The following is a 23356-nucleotide window of genomic DNA, read 5'->3' as shown; positions in this document are numbered from 1 at the left end:
ATGAAGGACAGGAGAGTTCTCCTGGTGTTCTGGCCAACATTTATCTCTCAACCAACACCACTCAAAAGCAGGTTATATATAGTCATTTATCTCACTGCTGTTTGTGGGACCTTTTATGAGTGAAAATTGGCTGCCACATTTCTTACATTATAACAGTGAAGCACTTTGGGATGTCCTAAAGTTGCGAAAGGCAATATTACATTCAAGGGGCAAGAAATTGGCCAGCCTCGCGCCTGTTTTTTTCAGCGATATTTTGCCTTTTTTGACGGAAAAATGGGTTCATTGGCCAAAGTTGTGCATCGGCAGTTTTGAAATGCCGCTGAAAATTGGACCGTCATCGTGCAAGACGGAAAAAAAGCGCTATCGCTTTAAATTGGTCATTCGGCGCACCCATATTCTGGGTGAAAAAAACGCCTGAGAAAAGCCTGCGTTGCAGCCCCAGAAACAGTGGTAGATATGAAGACCTGCAAAAAAGGTTTTATTTTTAAGATTCTTTTCCAGCGATTTGCTCGATAGGTGTCTTGTGAATGTTTAGTGATTTTGTTTTATTTTTTGTTTTTTGCAATTTTTGTTGTTGTGTATCCCCCCCCCCCCCTCCCAGGGCCTGTCTTTTTAGCGGTAATCGGCCTCAGACTAAAGTTGGCGAGGGCCGCGCTTTCCACCACGAATCCTCGTGCAACGCCGATTTTTAACATTGGCCGCATTTTTTGGCCAATTTTAGGCCTTTTTAAAAAAAATAGTGGTATTTTTAACGGTGTTTTTGGTGAAAAATGACGAAAAAATACCGCTATCACCAAAAGACCAAATTTCTAGCCCTATATAGTATTTATTTTTTCTTTCTATTGATTGCATATGTTTTTGGTTCCCTCAAGGTGCTCCCGGCCCGCCAGGTGAGCCATTGATCTACAGGTATGGATCAGCCATTACAATTCATTGGTCGAGTGGAGACTCTGGCAAGGCACCAATCAGCAGATATGTCATTGAGGCCAGACCATCAGGTGAGAAATTCGACTCATCTGTTTGATTAGATTTTCCAAGAATGTTTCCATCTTGTTTCTAAGTTGTTTATTCAATCTTTCAGATACATAAATTATGCCCCCCCAACCACTTAATTTTTCAATATAATTATTACACTGGGACTGTATTAAATAGAGCAATCAAAAGCAAATGTTTAAAAAAAAATTAGAAGGCATAAAAATACAAATTAAAGTATCAATCTGTAATGCTGATAAAAAAAATAACTGGACATGGAAACAGTTTATGGGCTAGAACCTCCACTTTTGAGCTTATTACCCAAAAATTGCCGTTATTTCCGGCGTGGGCAGTGAAAAAGGGTTTTCAGATCGCCAGCTTCTCACCCATTCTCAAAACACCTAGTTTACATTATTGAAAATGGGCGTTTCCGCGAGCAATATCAAATGGGCAGTAGCGTTAAAATTTTCTGACCTTCTGCCGTAAAATGTGCCCGTCCTTAGCAATGGCATGGCAACGCTCGATTCTTGCGATTCTGAAGGTCAAGGGTCATCAAGACATACGCAGAAGAGGAGACAGAGAGAGAGAGGGAGCTCAGAGGGACTGAAAGCGTCTGTGGCTGTGGTGTTTGCTTGTTTGGCTGTTGTGGGAGGAACGACGGAGATTCACCAGCAGCAAAAAGCCCACTAAGCACCAAGAACATAGTTGGCACTGAGTTTTTGTCCAACAAATAACATATAAAATGGAAGGGAGGGATGGAGGAGGCCCTGGAGCTGGTAGCCAGGAACACTGGTGGCAGAGGGCTCCCAGTAGTCCCGGAGCACTGCACTGCACCCCAAGGTGACATATTCCCATTGCCTACCATATATGAGAGCCAGCAGCAACATCTTGCTTATGGCTTGGAGCACGCTCCCACCTCGGAACCGTCCTCTCCCGTATCCTTCCAAGCAGCGCTCCTCGGCCAGGCGACTTGGAGTCAGGAGGATAAGAGGAAGGGGGAGAAGTGGGTGGGGGGTGGGGGGGGGAAGGGTTGGTTTATACAGAAATACTGATGATTTCAGATTAATGTTCGGTTTAACTGATTTTTATTTAACAAAACCTTGCAGTACATTGGCTCAGATTGCTGCACCATTACACGCTGGTGATTCCTTAACATCAAAGGGTATAATCACACTTAACTTCAATCATCGTAAACTTTAACTGTCACCAAGGTGATGCCCACCATTGATGTATGACCTGCACACCCAGCAGTGTGTCAGCCTTGTAAATAATACCAACGTTCTTTCAGGCAAAGCGATCATTGATGAGCTCCTGAGGTAAGGCTCTTGCAGCTATCTTACCACCATGGGCCCTTTCATGCGGTCTACAGGGGGTGGGGGCATGGCTTCAGTGTCAGCCTGATTGTCTGGCCCGATGTCAGAGTCCGCCTCCTCATCCTCCTCTTCCTCTCTCTGGTGAGGTCGATTGTCAGACTCATCAGGCAATTCTTGTCCCCTCCTGATAGGCACGTTGTGTAGCATGGAGCAGATATCACAAATTGAGCTACCTGCTCAGGGCGATATTGGAACTCGCCTCTTGAGTGGTCCAGGCATCTGAAGCGCTACTTCAGCACTCCAGTGGTTTTCTCCATGATATTGCGAGTTGTTCTGTGGCTCTCATTGTGTTGCCGCTCGGCCTCAGTGTGGGTGTCACGCAGGGGGCGTCATCAGCCAGGTGGCGAGGCCATATCCTTTGTCCCCAAGCATCCAGCATTGACCTTGTGGCTCATTGTTAAACAAGTCAGATATAGTGCTCTCACACAGGATGTGCGCATCATGGATGCTGCCCGGAAATTGAGCATTCTCTGCCAATATAATTTGCTGGTGGTCGACAACCAGCTGGACATTCAGAGAGTGGAATCCCTTGCGGTTCCTGGAAACCTCAGCATCCTGAAAAGGTGCCCGCATTCCGAAGTGCATACAGGCCCCATTACAGTAGCTCTCTGTTTGCCACCGATTGCATACAAACAAGAAATGTCCCGACAAGCACACCTCTTCCATTTCAATCGGTCACAGTGTGGTCAAGATGTTTTTAGAGAATTTCACATCAACTCCAACGACCTACAGAGTACATCCAAACTCCGCCGAGGTTGAAGCACAACAGCCTTTTAAAGGATGCGACATGTGATCTACAACATGGCGTCCAGAACACTGTGATTCATTCCGGTTAGTTCCACTTTTTGTGGGCTTTTTTTGAGCGAGCGATTTTGTGGGCGAAATGTGTGTGAGGTGATGAAATTGACGATGGCCGATCTCCATGGCCACTAGTTTGGGTAAATATGCTCTTTTGAATCTCGGCGTTAATTCCATGCGGAAAGTAACGCTGGGTGATATTGTGGGCGTTGAATTCGCCCATCCTGCTGATTCCGCCCAAAAAAAGTGGGCGGGCGGTACTATTTTTTCTCGGCGTTAAGCACATGGGGAATGTAACGCTCGATGATAAGTTTCCAAAAAATAGCCGGCAGTTTCCATTTTTGCCAAAATGGGCGATATATGGGCGTTATGCATCATTTCAGCGGTAAAATGGGCGTTAAGCAGGCAAAAAAAGTGAAGGTTCTAGCCCTATATCTTGAATCTAATCTTACAATCAGTTACATTCATAGGGCCCAAGTTTACCCAGGAGTTTCTCCGTTTTTTTTGGAGCAACTAGATTTTTTTGGAGTATCTTAAAAATCGCAATTCTGCCCATTTAATTTGCTCCAGTGTAAGTGAGTTAGTTAGGTTTTTTTTGGTTTTTTTTCAAAAGGGGGCATTACCAGCCACTATCCTTGTTTTGGCCAGTCAAGCAAGTTTACTCCAAATTAACTTAGGCCAGCGTATGTGGCCACTTGTGTCCGCACAGAAAAACCTTGCAGTGAGCTAAGAAATCAGCGCAGGTAGCCAAAGATAGCGGGTGGGGGGCGGGGGGGGGGGGGGGGAGTGAGAGGACCTTGCAAAGCACTAAACGCTTTCACAACAACATTAAAGAAGCATAAATACATTTAAAGCACCAAGCACTAAACAAAGCACAAAAATAAGCATTCAATAACAAATAAAAAATACAAGGAAGCTGAGAGGACCTGCACCTAGCACCAAGACTTACAAAGCACTAAACAAAGCACAAAAAGTAATGAGCAGTTAATTAACAAATAAAAAATAGAAGGAACCCTGCACTTAAAGCACCACGACCAAAGTAATAAGCAATAAATCAATCAATAAATAACAAATATAAAATAGAAGTCCTACCTTAGGAAACGCAGCGGGCCACCGATGAGGGAGCCCATTTGGCCAGGGCTAGGGGGCAGCGTGCTTCGGGCCCCTCCCACACAGCCTGCAGAGCATCGCAGAGATTCGGGCTGCGAGGAGCTACTGCACATGCACGCACACTCTAGCGCGCATGTGCAGAGGTCCCGGCACTATTTTCAGTGCCGGGTCCTGGCTCCGCCCCCCCACTGGATGTGCTGCGCCACGCCGAGGCCGAAGACGTCCTGAGGAGCGGGGAGAATTCGAAGGTAACTTTTCGGCGCCCTTTTTAGTTGAGAAAGTCGGTGCACCTCACGGAGGTGCACAGTTTTACGGGGGCGGGGGGGAAACTTTGGTCTCTTGAAAGGTTGTCAGAAATCCAATAAATTAACTCGAATAACTCCTCTTTTCCAAAGTCTATGCTTCAGAAATAGTAAACAGTCTGAGAGAACTCATCCAAGATTGTTTTCAAAATGTTTTCGTACATTTAAATTCTTCATAGATTGGGAGAGGGACAAAATATGTTTACATCACAGGGGAAGAATTGCTTTGGTTGCTGCTTAACAAAATCGTAAACATAGTCTTTTTCAATTAATTTACAACATTGTTACACGTAACATTCAAAGCAATTCTTCCCCTACACACAATGGGAAATAAATGTTTTCCTTTCTGCGGCATTCTCTTCAAAATATTCTGCAATTTTGATGGGTCTTATTTTTATTTTGGCTATCATAAAAAAATCGTTGAACCCTTCTCCATTTCCAAGTGTCTTGTTTGAGCTTCCTCCCATATTCTCCCACAGTCCCTGATGTTTTTTGGTGCCCCAGCACCACCTCCATGTTATCTGCCATCCACACACTGCCATCAACACTCAGTGCCCTGTCTCTGTGAACTCATATCTACACGAGCTTTTTAAGTTTCTGGATTGCTCTTCATGATCCTCCGCAGCATCCCTGACTGACTGGATTATACCCGATGTTCTGTCTGAGCATCTCGAGCACAAATGATCACTGAAAATAGCTGTGGTGAAATGTTAAATAACAATGGAAAATTTAATAACAATGAAAGAGTCAGATGTTTTTTGATAGTAAGCTGCCTGTCACTTGAGCCTATTTGCTTTAGTTGGCCAAGTTTGGTCAGTTCTCAGCTCCGTGAAAGAAAGATGTTCAGGTGATCTCATCCTGCTCACCCTGGTCAAATTACACCTGGAAAATTGAATGGCTGTTGGACCAACAATTCACAAAAAAATAAAGGCGCACCAATTTCACACTGAAGTGAGATATTTAAGAGCAAACTTCCTGGATTCTATCTGTCCAACTTTCGGTACAGCCCAATTCCGAATGAACTCTTAGAAGAGACTTGGCTGTAGGGTGAAAGAAAATGCTTTGCAAGCTGATGTTTACAATCACATATAGGTTAGATGTGAGACACCTGACAAAACAGTTAAATGGGGCCCGAATAAGAAGGACAAATGAAAGTGTATTTCTCCAATGAACAAAATCTATTTCTAACTGAAAGCCTATTGAATCATAGGAGCTGCTATCTACATTATTCTTTTTGATGCAATTATCAATAATGTCACTTTTCTTTGTATGACTGGATGGTCTGTCTTGCTATTCTTTTCCGTTTCGTGTTATTTGACAAAGAAACTATTTTCTTTGATTAAGCCTGCTGCCTGCCCATTTAATGTCACTGATGGCTCATCTGATTGACAATCTGACAACCCAGGCCTCTGTCCAAGTCTCAGCCGTACATTTGTACCTGCAGTTGGCTGATCACACCAGACATGGCCCCCTGACTGGAATAGGACGGGTGGTCATAGTAGCCATCATGAGGGAGAAAAAAAAAGTTATTGGAACAATCCTTATCAAAAAAAAAATAAGGGTGAATGAACCGTAAACATTTTATTTGTTTCATTGTAGTACCACTTTTCGGTCCAAGTCAGCATGGATTTATGAAAGGGAAATCATGCTTGACAAATCTTCTGGAATTTTTTGATGGATGTAACTAGTAGAGTGGACAAGGGAGAACCAGTGGATGTGGTGTATTTGGATTTTCAAAAGGCTTTTGACAAGGTCCCACACAAGAGATTGGTGTGCAAAATTAAAGCACATGGTATTGGGGGTAATGTACTGACGTGGATAGAGAACTGGTTGGCAGACAGGAAGCAGAGAGTCGGGATAAACGGGTCCTTTTCAGAATGGTAGGCAGTGACTAGTAGGGTGCCGCAAGGCTCAGTGCTGGGACCCCAGCTCTTTACAAAATACATTAATGATTTAGATGAAGGAATTGAGTGTAATAACTCCAAGTTTGCAGATGACACTAAGCTGGGTGGCGGTGTGTGCTGTGAGGAGGAAGCTAAGAGGCTGCAGGGTGACTTGGACAGGTTAGGTGAGTGGGCAAATGCATGGCAGATGCAGTACAATGTGGATAAATGTGAGGTTATCCACTTTGGGGGCAAAAACACAATGGCAGAATATTATCTGAATGGCGGCAGATTAGGAAAAGGGGAGGTGCAACGAGACCTGGATGTCATGGTACATCAGTCATTGAAAGTTGACATGCAGATACAGCAGGCGGTGAAGAAGGCAAATGGTATTTTAGCCTTCATAGCTAGGGGATTTGAGTATAAGAGCAGAGAGGTCTTACTGCAGTTGTACAGGGCCTTGGTGAGGCCTCACCTGGAATATTGTGTTCAGTTTTGGTCTCCTAATCTGAGAAAGGACGTTCTTGCTATTGAGAGAGTGCAGCGAAGGTTCACCAGACTGATTCCCGGGATGGCAGGACTGACATATGAGGAGAGACTGGATTGACTGGGCCTGTATTCACTGGAGTTGAGAAGGATGAGAGGGAATCTCATAGAAGCATATAAAATTCTGATGGGACTGGACAGGTTAGATGCAGGAAGAATGTTCCTGATGTTGGGGAAGTCCAGAACCAGAGGACACAGTCTAAGGATAAGGGGTAAGCCATTTAAGATCGAGATGAGGAGAAACTTCTTCACTCGGAGAGTTGTTAACCTGTGGAATTCCTTACCGCAGAGAGTTGTTGATGCCAGTTCGTTGGATATTTTCAAGAGGGAGTTAGATATGGCCGTTACGGCTAAAGGGATCAAGGGGTATGGAGAGAAAGTAGGAAAGGGGTACTGAGGTGGATGATCAGCCATGATCTTATTGAATGGTGGTGCAGGCTCGAAAGGCCGAATGGCCTACTCCTGCACCTATTTTCTATGTTTCTATGTTACCTGAACATAATGAGACTGGAAAATAGTTTTCTACAAATATGATTTGTTAAGTGGCCAATGAACTGTGTCCTATTGACTGTAACTGCCGTTGAAGCATGTTGTAGTTTTTAGTTGTTCATTCAAAACTGCTGAACCTTTGCAGTTTTATTGTGCATGGTAACTTAAATTGATTTATATTGTTATGCCTTCCATGGTTGGTGGATATTATGATGTGATAGTTTTCCTTAACTCTATGCTGAGCGCCCTGACAGCTTAATGGGTAAGTACACCCCTTGGTATGATACTAACCATATGGATCTGAAGCTCCCAGATTTGAATCTCTGCTAAGGTAGCTGTCCTTGGGCTATGCAAACAGTTGGTGATTATATTGGGTCTGAGTGTCTCTGGGATAGGGAGGGGTAAGTGAGTCAGAGTTCCACGTCCTGATGATGGACACCATTCATCTTTATCACCCTGGATTTGAAATTATGATTTATGCTCGGTTTGCTGAATACAGCAATCAGACGTATTTATATAGCGCCTTTCACGACCACCGGACGTCTCAAAGCGCTTTACAACCAATGAAGTACTTTTGGAGTGTAGTCACTGTTGTAATGTGGGAGTAGGTAATCCTGCAGGTTTTAACATGGCAGTTTGCCCTGGAATATTATGTCATGTGTTAACATTTTACTTCAGTTTACCTGAAAATATCATTCCATTAAATGGAAATGGAACCACATGCTCTAGCTGATGATTGGCCTGTCCTGAGCTAATCTTAACCAGAGCACCATTTTTAACCTCACTGACCTTGGACTAGGAAGAAAATAATCAAACACGGTTTCCAACTCCTATTTGTCATCCAGTATGTCTGGACATGGTTGAGACAAGATTGGGTTTGGCTGTGATGTTCCCCACAGTTGAATAGTCTGTTGAAAAGCTTGCTACCAACAACATCAACTTGTATTTATATATCGCCTTTAGCGTGGTGAAATGTCCCAAGGCGCTTCACAGGAATATTATGCGATTAAAAATTTGACACCGAGCCGCATAAGTAGAAATTAGCGCAGGTGGCCAAAAGCTTAGCCAAAGAGATAGGTTTTAAGGAGCGTCTTGAAGGAGGAAAGAGAGGCGGAGAGGTTTAGGCAGGGAATTCCAGAGATTGGGGCCTCGGCAACAGAAGGCACGGCCACCAATGGTTGAGTGCTTATAATCAGGATGCTCAAGAGGGAAGAATTAGAGGAGCACAGATATCTCGGGGGTTGTGGGGCTGGAGGAGATTATAGAGATAAGGAGGGTCGAGGCCATGGAGGGATTGGAAAATAAAGATGAGAATTTTGAAATCGAGGAGTTGCTTAACCGGCAGCCAATGTCAGTCAGCAAGCACAGGTGTGCTGTAAACCAAGAGGGATTATGGAGTGTCCTTTTCAAATTCAGCTGTCCTCAAAAATTTGTCACCATCCTCCGCCTGCTTCACGATGACATGCAGGCCGTGATCCTGACCAATGGATCCACCACAGACCCAATACAAGTGCAGACCGGGGTCAAATTAGACTGCGTCATTGCACCAACGTTCTTCTCAATCTTTCTTGCTGCAATACTTCATCCCACCTTTAACAAGCTCCCCGCTGGAGTGGAGCTAATCTCCAGGACGAATGGAAAATTGTTCAATCTCCGTTGCCTGCACTCCAGAATCAAGGTTGTTCCAACCTCTGTCATTGATTTACAGTATGCAGATGATGCTTGTGTTTGTGCATACTCGGATGATGAACTCCAAACTATCGTTGACACCTTCACTGAAGAGTACGAGAGATTGGGTCTTGCATTAAACATCCAAAAGACAAAGGTTCTCTACCAACCTGCCCCTACCACACAGCACTGCCCCCTGATTATCAAGATCCATGACAAGACCTCGGACAGCGTGGACCATTTTCCATACCTTAGGAGCTTTCTGTCAGCATAGATAGACATTGATGACGAAATCCAACACCGCCTTCAGTGTGCCAGTACAACCTTCGTCACCTGAGGAAAAGAATGTTTGAAGACCAAGATTTCAAACCCAGCACCAAGCTCGTGGTCTACAGAGCAATAGTGATACCTGCCCTCCTATATGCTTTAGAGACATGGACAACGTACAGCAGGCACCTCAAAGCACTGGAGAAATACCACCAATGCTGCCTCCACAAAATCCTGCATTGGTGGGATAGGCGTACCAACGTCAGTGTTCTCTCTCAGGCCAACATCCCCAGCATCGAGGCATTGACCACGCTCAATCAGCTCTGAAAGGCGGGCCACATTGTCCACATGCCTGATGCAAGTCTCCTGAAACAAGCACTCTATTCCGAGCTACGTCACGGCAAGCAACTCCCAGGAGGGCAGAGAAAATACTTGAAGGACACCCTCAAAGCCTCCTTGAAAAAATGTTACATCCCCACTGACGCTTGGGAATCCCTTCGAGTCTCTTCGTTGGGGATCATGCGGAAACCAAATGCCAACAGTGGAAGGAGCGTACGACGAACCAAGCACCCCACCCACCTCGTCCCTTCAACCACCACCTGTGACACAGTCCCTGTAAATCCTGTATTGGACTCATTAGTCACCTTCGAACTCATGTTCGTGTGAAAGCAAGGCATTCTCGAATGCCTAGGAAGAAGGAGAAGATGGGTAAGCATGACTTGGTGCGAGTTAGGATACAGGCAGCCGAGTTTTGGATCACCTCTAGTTTACGTAGGGTGGAATGTGGGAGGCCAGCCAGCAGTGTGTTGGAATAGTCAAGTCTAGAGGTAACAAAGACACTCAAAGATTTCTGCAGATTCTGGCATCTGCCTGGTTTAAACATTGATGGTATGCATCTGGCATTACGGTTGCCAGTCATTGAGAGTTTGCCAATTGAGGCTCGAGAACTAGTTTGTTCCTGCAGGATTTAATCATTTGCAGCAGTTAAAAGGGGCAACCTCAGCAAGAATAGTTCTTGCAACTAAACTAAAAAGTACCGAGCCCCTAGATTCACTAATGTATAAGCCCTTTTGCATGAAGTCAGGCAGAGGAGGGTGACACAGTGTGATATGTAACAATACTGGCCCAGAAGGAGAGCAGCACAGCTCCAGTAGCAGGAAGTGGCCAGGGCAATCAGTGCCAACTAATATTCAATGCAGGAAAAAGTATAATGATCTACCCAACCAGGCCAAATAAGGGCCTTCAGCTACATATTCCAAGAAGGCACTGTACCAAACATGCCAGACACTTCTCCCCACTCATGGTGTTAACATGCTTGAATTTATGGGCTATTCAGTTCTTTTTACCTGCTCAGCCTTCACCTAGAAGTGTTCCTTCACTCATGGCCTTACATGCAATCACCCCACACGCTTCGGTTGGGGTGGAGTGTAGAATGTTTCAGTGTAAGGGGTGTCGCAGTTGTGTGAGACAGACTGGTTGGGCTGGATGCTATTTGCCTTTCTGCCATTGTTCATTGTTCGTAGGTTTATATGTAACCTTCGGGGCTGCTGACCGAGGGCCGTGCAGCTCTTTGTCGGCCGGCGTGGGCACGATGGGCCGCAATGGCCTCCTTCTGCGTTGTAAATTTCTATGTTTCTATGTATGTAATTGCTTTGCGCGTGAACTTGTCATCAACCCCATTCTGGTCTGCTTGCTGACACCTGGGTTGTACAGCGTCCCTTTGGTACCATCAGGTTTGTTGCAGCCAGCAATATATTCTCTTCTGCATTATCTTCAGGCTGTTCCTTTTCTTGCTAATGCCATTACTTGCAGTAGGAGGGTATTCTTTCTGGGACCTCCATGCAGAAGCCTCTTTGTAGGATGAAACTGTGTAGTAAATAGCACACCACCAGGCTGATCCAAGCACCTAAAGCGTGCCATCAAAATGCCAATAGTATGCTCGATTACTGGTGGTTGAACATACGTCATTGCTGTACTGCTCACTGTTATCCTGGGAAAGCACACAGGTGTCATAAGCCATGATTGTAGAGGATGACCTCGATCTCCAAGGTTACACTCAGGAGTTTGCCTTTCCGTGATAAAGAGGACTGGTGTGGTTGAGTTCCTTGAAATGAAGGCATCATGGCAGCTGCGTGGGAAGCAACCATTCATTTGCTTGCTGGTGTGCTGCATGTTACAAACAAAATACACATCGAGAGAATGGGATCTCTTGGTGTAATACTGACATTAATCAAGGGGGCTTTGATGACGCATGGGTTCAGTCTCTGATTTCTTCTGTGTCAGCTGTGGCTCAGTAGGTAGCACACTTGCCTCTGAGTCAGAAGGTTGTCGGTTTAAATCCCATGCCTGGGACTTGAGCACATAAATTTAGGCTGATACTCCTGCTGTGCTGAGGGAATGCTGCACTGTCGGAGGTGCCATCTTTCAGATGAGATGTTAAACCAAGGCCCAGTATGTCCTCTCAGGTGGACGTAAAAGAGTACTTGGCACTATTTTGAAGAAGAGCAGGGGAGTCATCCCCGGTGTCCTGGCCAATATTTATCCCTCAATCAACATAACAAAAACAGTTTATCTGGTCATTATCACATTGCTGTGTGTGGGAGCCTGTTGTGTGCAAATTGGCTGCCACGTTTCCCACATTATAACAGTGACTATGCTCCAAAAACTGCTTCATTGGCTGTAAAGTGCTTTGAGACATCCGATGGTCATGAAAGGCGCTATATAAATGCAAGTCTTTCTTTCTTTCTTTCTCTCTTCTTCTCTTTCTTTCTTTCCTTGGACTTCGGGAATCATGCCATTCAGTAAAATTGCAATGTCATGTGGCAACTGCTTGTCAATAAGGAACTGATGAAATTACAAGCTGTTATGAAGAATGCACCCATGACTTGCTTGATGTATCTGTGCACAACTTGTTTATGTGTGTAGTTATATATACACACAGGCATACCAGAAACTTGGCATTAAGTGCACTCAGTCACTTAGTTATTACTGTTTGAATCGGGAACACTAGAACTAGTAACTGCATCTCATATTCTCTAGTAGTCCAAAATGTCTTTATGGAATAACAGCGGCAAAACTGCCTATGCCACTTTTCAAGCTGGTGATACTGTCTCCAAGTCTGGTCATTTTTGCACAAGTTCAAGTTCAGACGTGATTTGGCTAGGATAGATTTGCAAATGATACTTAAAGGGTTGACGGTGGATAGGCAATGGCAGACATTTAAAGATCACATGGATGAACTTCAACAATTGTACATCTCTGTCTGGCATAAAAATAAAACGGGGAAGGTGGCTCAATCATGTCTTTCAAAGGAAATTAGGGCTAGTGTTAAATCCAAGGAAGAGGCATATAAATTGGCCAAAAAAAGCAGCAAACCTGAGGACTGGGAGAAATTTAGAATTCAGCAGAGGAAGACAAAGGGTTTAATTAGGAGGAGGAAAATAGAATATGAGAGTAAGCTTGCAGGGCACATAAAAACTGATTGCAAAAGCTTCTACAGATACATGAAGAGAAAAAGATTAGTGAAGAAATATGTAGGTCACTTCCAGTTAGAATCAGGTGAATTTACAATGGGGAACAAAGAAATGGCAGACCAATTGAACAAATACTTTGGTTCTGTCTTCACTAAGGAAGACCCAAATAACCTTCCAGAAATATTAGGGGAACGAGGGTCTCGCGAGAAGGAGGAACTGAAGGAAATCCTTATTAGTCAGGAAATTGTGTTAGGGAAATTGATGGGATTGAAGGTCGATAAATCCCCAGGGCCTGATAGTCTGCATCCCAGAGTACTTAAGGAAGTGGCCCTAGAAATAGTGGATGCATTGGTGGTCATTTTCCAACATTCTAAAAACTCTGGATCAGTTTCTATGGATTGGAGGGTAACCCCACTTTTTAAAAACGGAGTGAGAGAGAAAACAGGGAATTATAGACCAGTTAGTCTAACATCGGTAGTGGGGAAAATGTTGGAATCAACTATTAAAGATGTAATAGCAGCGACAGGATCGATCCAAGTCAGCATGGATTTATGAAAGGGAAATCATGCTTGACAAATCTTCTAGAATTTTTTGAGGATGTAATTAGTAGAGTGGACAAGAGGGAGCCAGTGGATGTGGTGTATTTAGACTTTCAAAAGGCTTTTGACAAGGTCCCACACGAGAGATTAGTGTGCAAAATTAAAGCACATCGTATTGAGGGTATGGTATTGACATAGATAGAGAGCTGGTTGGCAGACAGGAAGCGAAGAGTAGGAATAAACGGGTCCTTTTCAGAATGGCAGGCAGTGACTAGTGGGGTTACCGCAAGGTTCAGTGCTGGGACCCCAGCTATTTACAATATACATTAATGATTTAAACGAAGGAATTGAATGTAATATCTCCAAGTTTGCAGATGACACTAAGCTGGGTGGCAGTGTGAGCTGTGAGGAGGATGCTAAGAGGTTGCAGGGTGACTTAGACAGGTTAGGTGCATGGGCAAATAAATGTCAGATGCAGTATAATGTAGATAAATCTGAGGTTATCCACTTTGGTGGTAAAAACAGGAAGGCAGATTATTATCTGAATGGTGACAGATTAGGAAAAGGGGAGGTGCAACGTGACCTGGGTGTCATGGTACATCAGTCATTGAAAGTTGGCATACAGGTACAGCAGGCGGTGAAGGCGGCAAATGGCATGTTGGCCTTCATAGCGAGAGGATTTGAGTATAGGAGCAGGGAGGTCTTACTACAGTTGTACAGGGCCTTGGTGAGGCCACACCTTGAATATTGTATACAGTTTTCATCTCCTAATCTGAGGAAGGACATTCGTGCTAGTGAGGGAGTGCAGCGAAGATCCATCAGACTGATGCCCGGGATGACAGGACTGACATATGAAGAAAGACTGGATCGACTAGGCTTATATTCAATGGAATTTAGAAGAATGAGAGGGGATCTCATAGAAACATATAAAATTCTGACGGGATTGGACAGGTTAGATGTAGGAAGAATGTTTCCGATGTTGGGGAAGTTGAGAACCAGGGGTCACAGTCTAAGGATAAGGGGTAAGCCATTTAGGACCAAGATGAGAAAAACTTCTTCACTCAGAGAGATGTGAGCATGTGGAATTCTCTACTGCAAAAAGTTGTTGAGGCCAGTTCTTTAGATATATTCAAAAGGAAGTTAGATGTGGCCCCTTATGGCTAAAGGGATCAAGAGGTATGGAGAGAAAGCAGGAATGGAGTACTGAAGTGCATGATCAGCCATGATCACATTGAATGGTGGTGCAGGCTCGAAGGGCCAAATGGCCTACTTCTGCACCTATTTTCTATGTTTCTATGTTTCTAGACTTGGTGAGCCAGGATTGCTGCAATTTGCTTTAGGTCACCATAAAGTTTTTGTATGCCATTTGGCACCCTGGTCCAAATGGACCAGCTCATTCCGTGGTCTCAGTAATCACCACGTTCAATCCTCCTGAGATATCTGTCCTCAGCACGGTATGTTTGCTGTGCTGTTAACACTAACTATTGACTATGCTGTTAACACTCACCAGGAGAGGCGTGAGTTCGGAGCCCACAAGAGGCGAGGGCCCAGGGGCAGCACGGGCCAGCCCACACTGCGATATGTGTGCGCACGAGATCCGTGCAGCAGAGCTGATCTCCAGTCATCTTGGTTAATCCTTCCCACTGGACGAAGACCTATCTCTGTCAAGCCCGTGTGGTAGCTGGGGTGCAACGGCCACCACACGTTAAAAAAAATCCACGCACAAGCTTCTCCACCTTTCAGGATGTGGTTCGGGATCCGGAATGTCATTGAAACACCTGTGAACTCATCCATTTTCGGCATGGAAGCAAGTCATCCTCCTTTCGAGGGACCGTTTATGATGATGACTCACTATTTACTCTCACACATGAAGAATAACTACTTGGGTCAGGTACTGTAGCCTCCCAGCAAGGATCAGTGACTTCAGGAAAATTGGAGGAGACAAAGCATTTTTTTTTTAATTTAGAAAAAACTGTGACCTTGCTAATGTGTATGGATCTGTATCACACGAGGCAGTGCTGTTACCCATTGAGTTGTCTGGGTTCTGCAAATCACTTAATTATGGAAATTGGCTGTATCACCCATATTTAATCTGTTGCAGGAAATTCGAGGTTGGCACTATGTATTCTCCAAGGGGCATTAAGCATATGCACTCTGACCTTCCATCAGCATCAAGCCCAGATGATGATGCTATGAGGGTCATAAATTTGATGCAAAGGTCAAAGTCTTAAGGGTTACTTCAGCTGTGTAAAGCTTACTTATAGAGCTGTCAAATTACCGTTGTAGGATTGATTTTCTGCTTGCCATATGGCCCAAAAATCACAGCTGCTGCAAACAATGCTGAAAGCACAGCATGATAAAGCCAGGGTTTTAGAAAGTGGGGCATGTTGTGGAAATATCACTTTTGAAAAGATAGCCTTAATCTCTTTTTTCTCTGTACTCCATTGAATTGGTTTTATTCCTTCTGTCAATGAGCTCCGTACGACTGATTGCGAGACCTTGCTGGAGTGGGGCATCTTAAGATGTGCACTGTTAGACATTTTTCTGCACCCTTCAGCCCAAATTAAAATTTGCACCGTAACTTGCTGGAAGTGTGAGCTGATGACCGTGCTGCAAGTGCAACAGGCCATCTGGGGCCTTGGTTAACGGCGAGACTAACAGTCTATCTCCTTAACCAATGAGATTTAAGGATTGAGTACGGAACAGAGGAACAACAGAAGAAGGGTAAATTAGAGTCAAATAAGGCACAGAAAGAGAAGTAAAGAAAGATTAGATTAAGAGAGAGTGAAAAAAAGAGACAGAAAGGAAAAGTAAGAAAAGAATGTAAACATTTTGGGCTGAATTTTCGGTTTTGCCGTTTTCGGGGCAAAAACAGAGGCAGGGCAGGAAAGTTACCGGCAAGGAATAGGTTGCGCTCTCGTAAGAAATGTTTGCTATCTGGGTCCTGTGCCAGGGTGCGCAGTGCGAAGGGAGGCGTAAAAATGGGAACCTCGCCAACTAATTGTGCTGGGCTGAGAGTGCTTCGAGAGAGGCCTTGGGGAGGGGAAAAAAAGCTAAACAAAACCCACAAAAACATTCCCAAAACATTACCCACGCTACCACAACAAAAATCACTAAAAAAAAATTAAAAGAATAAACACTCGCACTTACTTACCTTTTCTGCACTTTACCTACCATCATCATCATCATAGGCAATCCCTCGGAATCGAGGAAAACTTGCTTCCACTCTAAAAGTGAGTTCTCAGGTGACTGTACAGTCTCTGCCACAGGTGGGGCAGACAGTGGTTGAAGGAAAGGGTGGGTGCGGAGTCTGATTTGCCGCACGCTCCTTCCGCTGCCTGCGCTTGATTTCCTCATGTGCTTGGCGACAAGACTCAAGGTGCTCAGCGCCCTCTTGGATGCTCTTCCTCCATTTTGGGCGGTCTTGGGCCAGGGATTCCCAGGTGCCAGTGGGGCTGCTGCACATGATCAAGGAGGCCCTATGCACCTCCGATCTCCCACCACCTCTCCTGAAGGCGCTGCTCAGCGCCGAGCTTCTGGCTCACACCTCACTATAGGCAACTCGGCCCATACAGTAGAGCCTGGTCTCCAGTCATCTCGGACGCCCCTGCCACTGGATCAATGCCTTGCTCTGCTAAGCCCATGTGGTAGCCGGTGTGCAATGGCCACCCCACGTTAAAAGAACTCACGCACAGGCCTCTTTCACCCTACAAAATGAGGTTCGGGACCTGGAATGTCAGGACCCTCATGGACAATTCCAACAGTGACAGACCGGAACGTCGCATTACTTTACCTACCTCACCGCCGCCGGCATGGCTGGGCCGCTCTGGTTTACATGGCGGTCATCGCGGAGCGCGCTTCGGGGCGCATGGGTCGGGTGCGAGTCAAAACTCGTGCTGGTGTCGCAACGCGAGGCGTTGCACACTCCCGCCGGTGCTTCGAAGCTCCACTGCAAAACCCGATCCGAAGCTCCCAACCGGACGCAGACGACCTCGCCGACCCATTTCACGCCACTCCGGGGCAAGATCCGGAGCGCGAAGGACCCGAAAATCCAGACATTTTAAAAATCAATTGATAATTTGCAGGAATGGGATTAACAGTTTAAATTGTTCCCATAGTGTGTGTGGGAGTTTGATTGGTATTGCATTTAGAATTATCATGTCGTTGAAACAGGTACTTATACTCTTAGGCCCCAAGTTTCCACATGATTTGCTCCTGATTTTTCGGAGCAACTGGTGGAGAACAGAGTATCTTAGAAATCGGAATTCTCCACATTTAGTTTTCTGCAGTTCTAGTCAGGTAGAACAGTTTCACTTTTGAACAGAATTTTTTTTTCAAAAGGGGGCATGTCCGGCCACTGACGCCTGATTTGAAAGTTTCCACAGTGAAAACGTACTCCAAACTAACTTAGAATGGAGCAAGTGAAGATTTTTGTAGGCTTGAAAAAACCTTGTCTGCACATTAAAAAATCAGGCGCAGGTTACAAATTAGGCGTCGGGAACGAGGTGGGGGGGGTGCGGGGGGGGAAGTCATTACATTCTACAATAAATCCTTAGTTATACTTATACAAATATTATACAAATAATTCCAACCTGAATAAAAATTTATAAGCAAAGAAAAGATTAAATAAACCATGTTCCTACCTGTGTGAAAGTGCTTCAGGCAGGGAGAAGGCTGCAGGAAGCCTCACAAGTTGAGGCAGCCGTTCCCGACGGCAGGACGGGGGAAGCAGTGAGGGCCCGACCGACGGCAGCAGGGGGGAGGCAGTGAGGGCCCGACCGACGGCAGCAGGGGGGAGGCAGGGAGAAGGCTGCAGGAAGCCTCAGTGCTGATCATGGAAGGACAATGTGGTTTTATTAAAAAAAGTTAAAAATTGAACAGCTGCAAAGAACTACAAAAATGGCCGAGTGCCAATGTTTCCTTCACACTGCGCGTGCGCGAACGCTCCAACGTGCACGCGCAGGGTTGCCGGCATGAAAAAAACTCATTTAAATGGTACCCGCCCCCTCCTACTTACAAAATCGGCGCGAGTGGTAGGCTCCGCCCCCTGGGCGCCGCGCCAAGCAGACATCGAGCTGCAAAGCGCTCGAGAATAGCGCGTTTCTTTTCAGGCGCCGTTTTCGGCGCGAAAAACGGGCGCCCAGCTCGGAGGGGTGCCTGTTTTGCCGCGTGTGGAAACTTGGGGGCCTTAATTACTAGACTTAACTTACTGTGGCGAGTTTAATGGGCAATTAATGTGCAAATCCAGCAAGTTCTTAGAAATAACGAGGATGCTAAAGGTGACGCAAACTGCGAAGCAGTGTAAATCAACCAGCAAGTTCTGGCCATTCGCAACTGACAGAGTATCTCTTAATCCCCTGAACGCGTTGGCTGATTCCCACATTAATAACGGCATGTGTTGTTAATACCCCATTACATTTCCAGTAAGGACCAGCCTGATGTGTTGGCATAATTTGTTGCTGGGATCTGACTGATAATTCTACTGGCCAGTGAGGTGATGCCTTTATTCAGTGCAATGGAATTAGAAATGGTAGTTTACTGAATTGTACGACTCTGATCAGTGAGACACGTCCCAGCAAAAAAAAAAATAATAATAGTGTGCTACTATTGATGGTACCGAAGTCAACTCACATGCTTGTAACTTGAGAATTACCATTGTGCTGCATTTTTTAGTTCACTCATGATGTTATGCCAAAATCTTTCAATTTTTGATATGTTGACTTCTGGAGTTGCCCTTTCTTTGTGATTGCCATTTTGTGTCCCTGGAGTCCTGCTGTGCTGCTGTACCTCCCCAGAGTGCCACTCCACCAACTCTGACCTCTGCTGGTCCTCCTCAGAATGTCTTTGCATCAATCCCAACTGCCTCCTGCTGACCCTGACCCACGTGTTGCTGTCTGGTTTCATGATAAATCTATTCATTTTGCTACTTGTTTGATAAATTTGTTGCAGGTTGTGTTAAAGTACATTTAGCAATAGTCTGCTTCTGACTAATTAAGTACTGTGCAGTAATTGTGCCCCAGTGTGTCTGAGACTAATTTAAATATCCTCAAATTAAGGATAAAGTTCTTCTGAACTGGAGGTGACTTTGCCAAAATGATTAAGGGAGAAACCTTTATGACATTTAGTCAGGGAACAAAAAAATAAATGGGCCCAAAATTCTTGCGATGCCATTGTGCCACTGGAAGTAAAATAGTACAGGAACTCAGAGGAATGGGAATAGGCCTTCAGCCGCCCGAGCACGTTCAGACTGCCTGGTGCACAAACTGCCTGGTGCTCAGACGGTTGTAAATTGTAAAGTCAGCTAACTTAAGTTTAGGGAGGCTTGTAGGCTGTGTAAATAAAGCTTGCACCATCTCAGATATGCTGGGGTGGAGATGGAAAATTGGGGAAAAGGCAGGAGTTAGGCTCTGAATAGCTGACTGGGGGTGAGGGGAGTAGAGGGGCAGAACATAGTTGGAGGAGACTCAGAGACTTAATGCAGCTGTAGAATACAAAACCGGCAGGTGAAATAGTGGCATTAGAGAAAGGAGGCAACCTGAAATGGGGCGGACAGCTGCCAAACACACGGCACACACTCTGTGGAAGGCAGTGATTCTGGCAGTAAATGCCACCTTGAACCCCAGGACTTCTTTACAATGCAGGAATGTTTAAACCTCACCTCCTTCCCCTGGCCCTTCCTTGCAGTCTATTTATAAGTGTGTCACTCTTTCATTCATTATCCTGACAATGCCAGAGAAGCCCAAGGTGAACATTGGATCTGCCAGTGGCTCTGCAGAAATCAGTCCCTGACTCCTCTGCCTGTGAATTCGGGTCTCTGTAATCTTGCACTAAAAAGAAGGATTTCAGAGGACCGGCGACAGATCGCACAGATTGCAGCGGAGACCTAGTCTCCGAAGGCTTGGACATAATTCAAAGTTAACTGGAGCGAGTGGTGGTGCCACAAACATCTGAATATGTTCTCTCTCCCATGCCCCCCTTGCTTTCAGGCCCAGAAAGACTAAGAGTAATTTTAAGCTAGCCCACCTGACCGAGAACTGATTGGGTTGGATCACGCACCCATTTAAAGTCGATGGAAAGTAAAATGGGGCAGAGTGTAAACCGGGCGTCCAATCTCTCAGTTTCCCGGCAGACAGGGTAGGCTAAAATTATCCCAGGGTGAAGAACTCCATTGTGCGATAGCTGTTGAGATGAAATGCATCACGGTCCAGCTCCGAGGGGTTTGAAGTCCACAGCACAATACTCTCCTATATCTGTTGCTGACTGGTAATGGAAAGAAACATTTCATTGGGAGAGCGTGAATCATTTATTCTGGCCCCTCCATGAAAAAAGCCTTTGACTCTGTGATTAGAGTGCCTGAGGCATCAGCATTGCACAGAATATTTTTAGCATGCCCTACCAAACCCGTCAAGTTCAAATATTCTGTAAATGTTAGAACTAATCCTGTTTTGAACGGTTTAAAAAAAAAATCTGAACTTTGTTTCAGAAAATGTATCTGCACAAAAAAATGTCCATTTCTTCCTCTGACATTTTGGGCAAACATTGCCATGGGGGCAGACTGCTCTTTTTCTCAAGTTCATCAGTTGGCACAATAACAAGATGGCTGATTTGAGATGTTTCCACGCATTAAACTGTGTTTCTGTTTGGTTACTCATGTCTAACCATGACGATGCAAAGGGCTAAATTTCTGCAAGCTTCTGCCTCCCTCTCATACCATTCTGAAATGGGCTTTACTCATTTACAAATCTAGACGGGTTAAAAAACAGTGATTCTCCCTCTGCCAGCATAACAGATGCACCCCAGGTTAAAGTGCCTGACCACATTGGGATTTTCAGTGTCAGGCAACTTGCATACTATTAGTGAGTGCCGACACCAGTATCACACGAACTGACGCACCCATTAGGTGGGAGGGGAGTCGGCAAAATATGGTAGTGGCCAGCTGCCGGTAAAGCCGGCAAATTTGTCTGACGATTACAGTAAAAATTGGAACATTGTTTTAACATAGGCAAAATCTGATTTTTCTCAGAGTACCAACCTGAAAGACTCTTGTGGGCCCCATTTCTGCCACTTAGAAGTACTGTGCGCTTGTCTTTTGTCGGCCATCAATATAGATGGGACACTGAAGATGGAACTAGAACAAATTCCAGCAGGTGATGTCTTCCCGTCAATCCTGCTTCCATTCCAGATTTCGAGCCGGATTTTAGGCTTTCGGGGTTTTTCGGCGAAAACGGTAGCGATACGTGAAACTTACTGTTTTTGTTGCGCTACTGTTTTTATGTCGGTAAGGGGGGCATTGCATAAGCATTCGTGGTACAAAAATCGAGTTTTGGCAACTTTAGTTCGAACCGGGAGCGCTGCGAGAGAGGCTTTGGGGGGGTGGGGGGGAATTCCAAAAAACATTCCAAAAACATCTACAAGACCCTTAACTATCTAATCGCTGCAAAAAAAATAAAAAAATAAAAACTTAACTTACCTTTTTTTGCAGGTTTTCCTACTTATCGCTGCTGGCAGGGCTGCACTGACAGGTTGACCTGTCGGTATTCTGGGCGCGGAGTACGGGTCGGGAGAGTACCGACATTCGCACGCAAACACAATCCAAGTCGTTGTACGTCGGCGCACCTCTCCCCGGCGGTACTTGGAAGCGACAGCAGAAACAGGTACCCGAAGATCCTGCCCGGGCTTTGCGACTGGGTTTTCGCCGCGGAGGGTCAAATCGCAGCAAAAACCCGGTTGCAAACCTCTCGCAAATCCGGCCCAATAGCTGCAAGAGGGTAACCCACACCAGACCCTATAGGAAACCCCAGGGCATTATGAAACAGGGCAGAGACACAGCATAATTGGGTCCCATGGATATTGTTCTGGAGTGTAATTCCTGGTGTGTTTGTTCCTTTCCCAACCTGGGTGCAGTGAGGCCAATTGGAGTAATGCTACCAATGCCACAATTGAGATCAGAGACCTCAATACGGACCAGGGATCAATACTGGCATAATACCGTTGGGCAATGTATTTAAAAACTGAGCAACAGTTGATTTTGCAACATATTGGCCCTGAAATCCCAGTCCTCTGATCGCGGGCACTCAACAGAAAATGTTAAAAAAGATGCACACCTACCTTTTCCTGCTGCACCCACCAGCGATCCCGGTCCTGAGGCCTCCTCTTCCTGCGCATCAGAGCGCTTGCACATTGGGAAGTCTGTATGCTGGAGCTGGAGTCACATGGCACTGGGCAGCCAATCCAGGTACAGTATTTTCTCATTCATAATAATGGGAACTCCGTAAGTAGGAGTTCCCATTATTATGATAGAAACATAGAAACATAGAAAATAGGTGCAGGAGTAGGCCATTTGGCCCTTTGAGCTTGCACCACCATTCAATGTGATCATGGCTGATCATGCATTTCAGTACCCCATTCCTGCTTTCTCTCCATACCCCTTGATCCCTTTAGCCATGAGGGGCACATCTAACTCCCTTTTAAATATATCTAACGAACCAGCCCCAACAGATTTCTGTGGTAGAGAATTCCACATGCCCACAACTCTCTGAGTGAAGAAGTTTCTCCTCATTTCGGTCTTAAATGGCTTACCCCTTATCCTTAGACTGTTACCCCTGGTTCTGGACTTCCCCAACATCGGGAACATTCTTTCTGCATCTAACCTGTCCAATCCCGTCAGAATTTTATATGTTTCTATGAGATCCCCTCTCATTTTTCTAAATTCCATTGAATACAAGCCTAGTCAATGCAGTCTTTCTTCATATGTCAGTCTTGTCACCCCGGGAATCAGTCTGGTGAACCTTCGCTGTACTCCTTCAATAGCAAGAATGTTCTTCTTCAGATTAGGAGACCAAAACTGTACATAATATTCAAGGTGTGGCCTCACCAAGGCCCTGCACAACTGTAGTAAGACCTCCCTACTCCTATACTCGAATCCTCTTGCTATGA

The 23356-nt window shown here is 45.3% G+C and overlaps 1 protein-coding gene across 1 annotated transcript in view; it reads left to right on the top strand.

The window, feature by feature from the left end:
* Window positions 1-23356, top strand: part of sdk2b (sidekick cell adhesion molecule 2b) — a 460427-nt gene that overhangs the window by 285384 nt on the left and 151687 nt on the right. The window contains exon 39 of the mRNA XM_070858209.1: window positions 873-998. Within this exon, the coding sequence (XP_070714310.1) occupies window positions 873-998 (126 nt within the window). The remainder of the gene's footprint in view (window positions 1-872; window positions 999-23356) is intronic.

The sequence above is a fragment of the Pristiophorus japonicus genome, chromosome 16 (genome assembly GCF_044704955.1).
Source record: "Pristiophorus japonicus isolate sPriJap1 chromosome 16, sPriJap1.hap1, whole genome shotgun sequence".
Classification (NCBI taxonomy): Eukaryota; Metazoa; Chordata; class Chondrichthyes; family Pristiophoridae; genus Pristiophorus; species Pristiophorus japonicus.
This window is presented reverse-complemented; position numbering and strand designations above follow the sequence as displayed.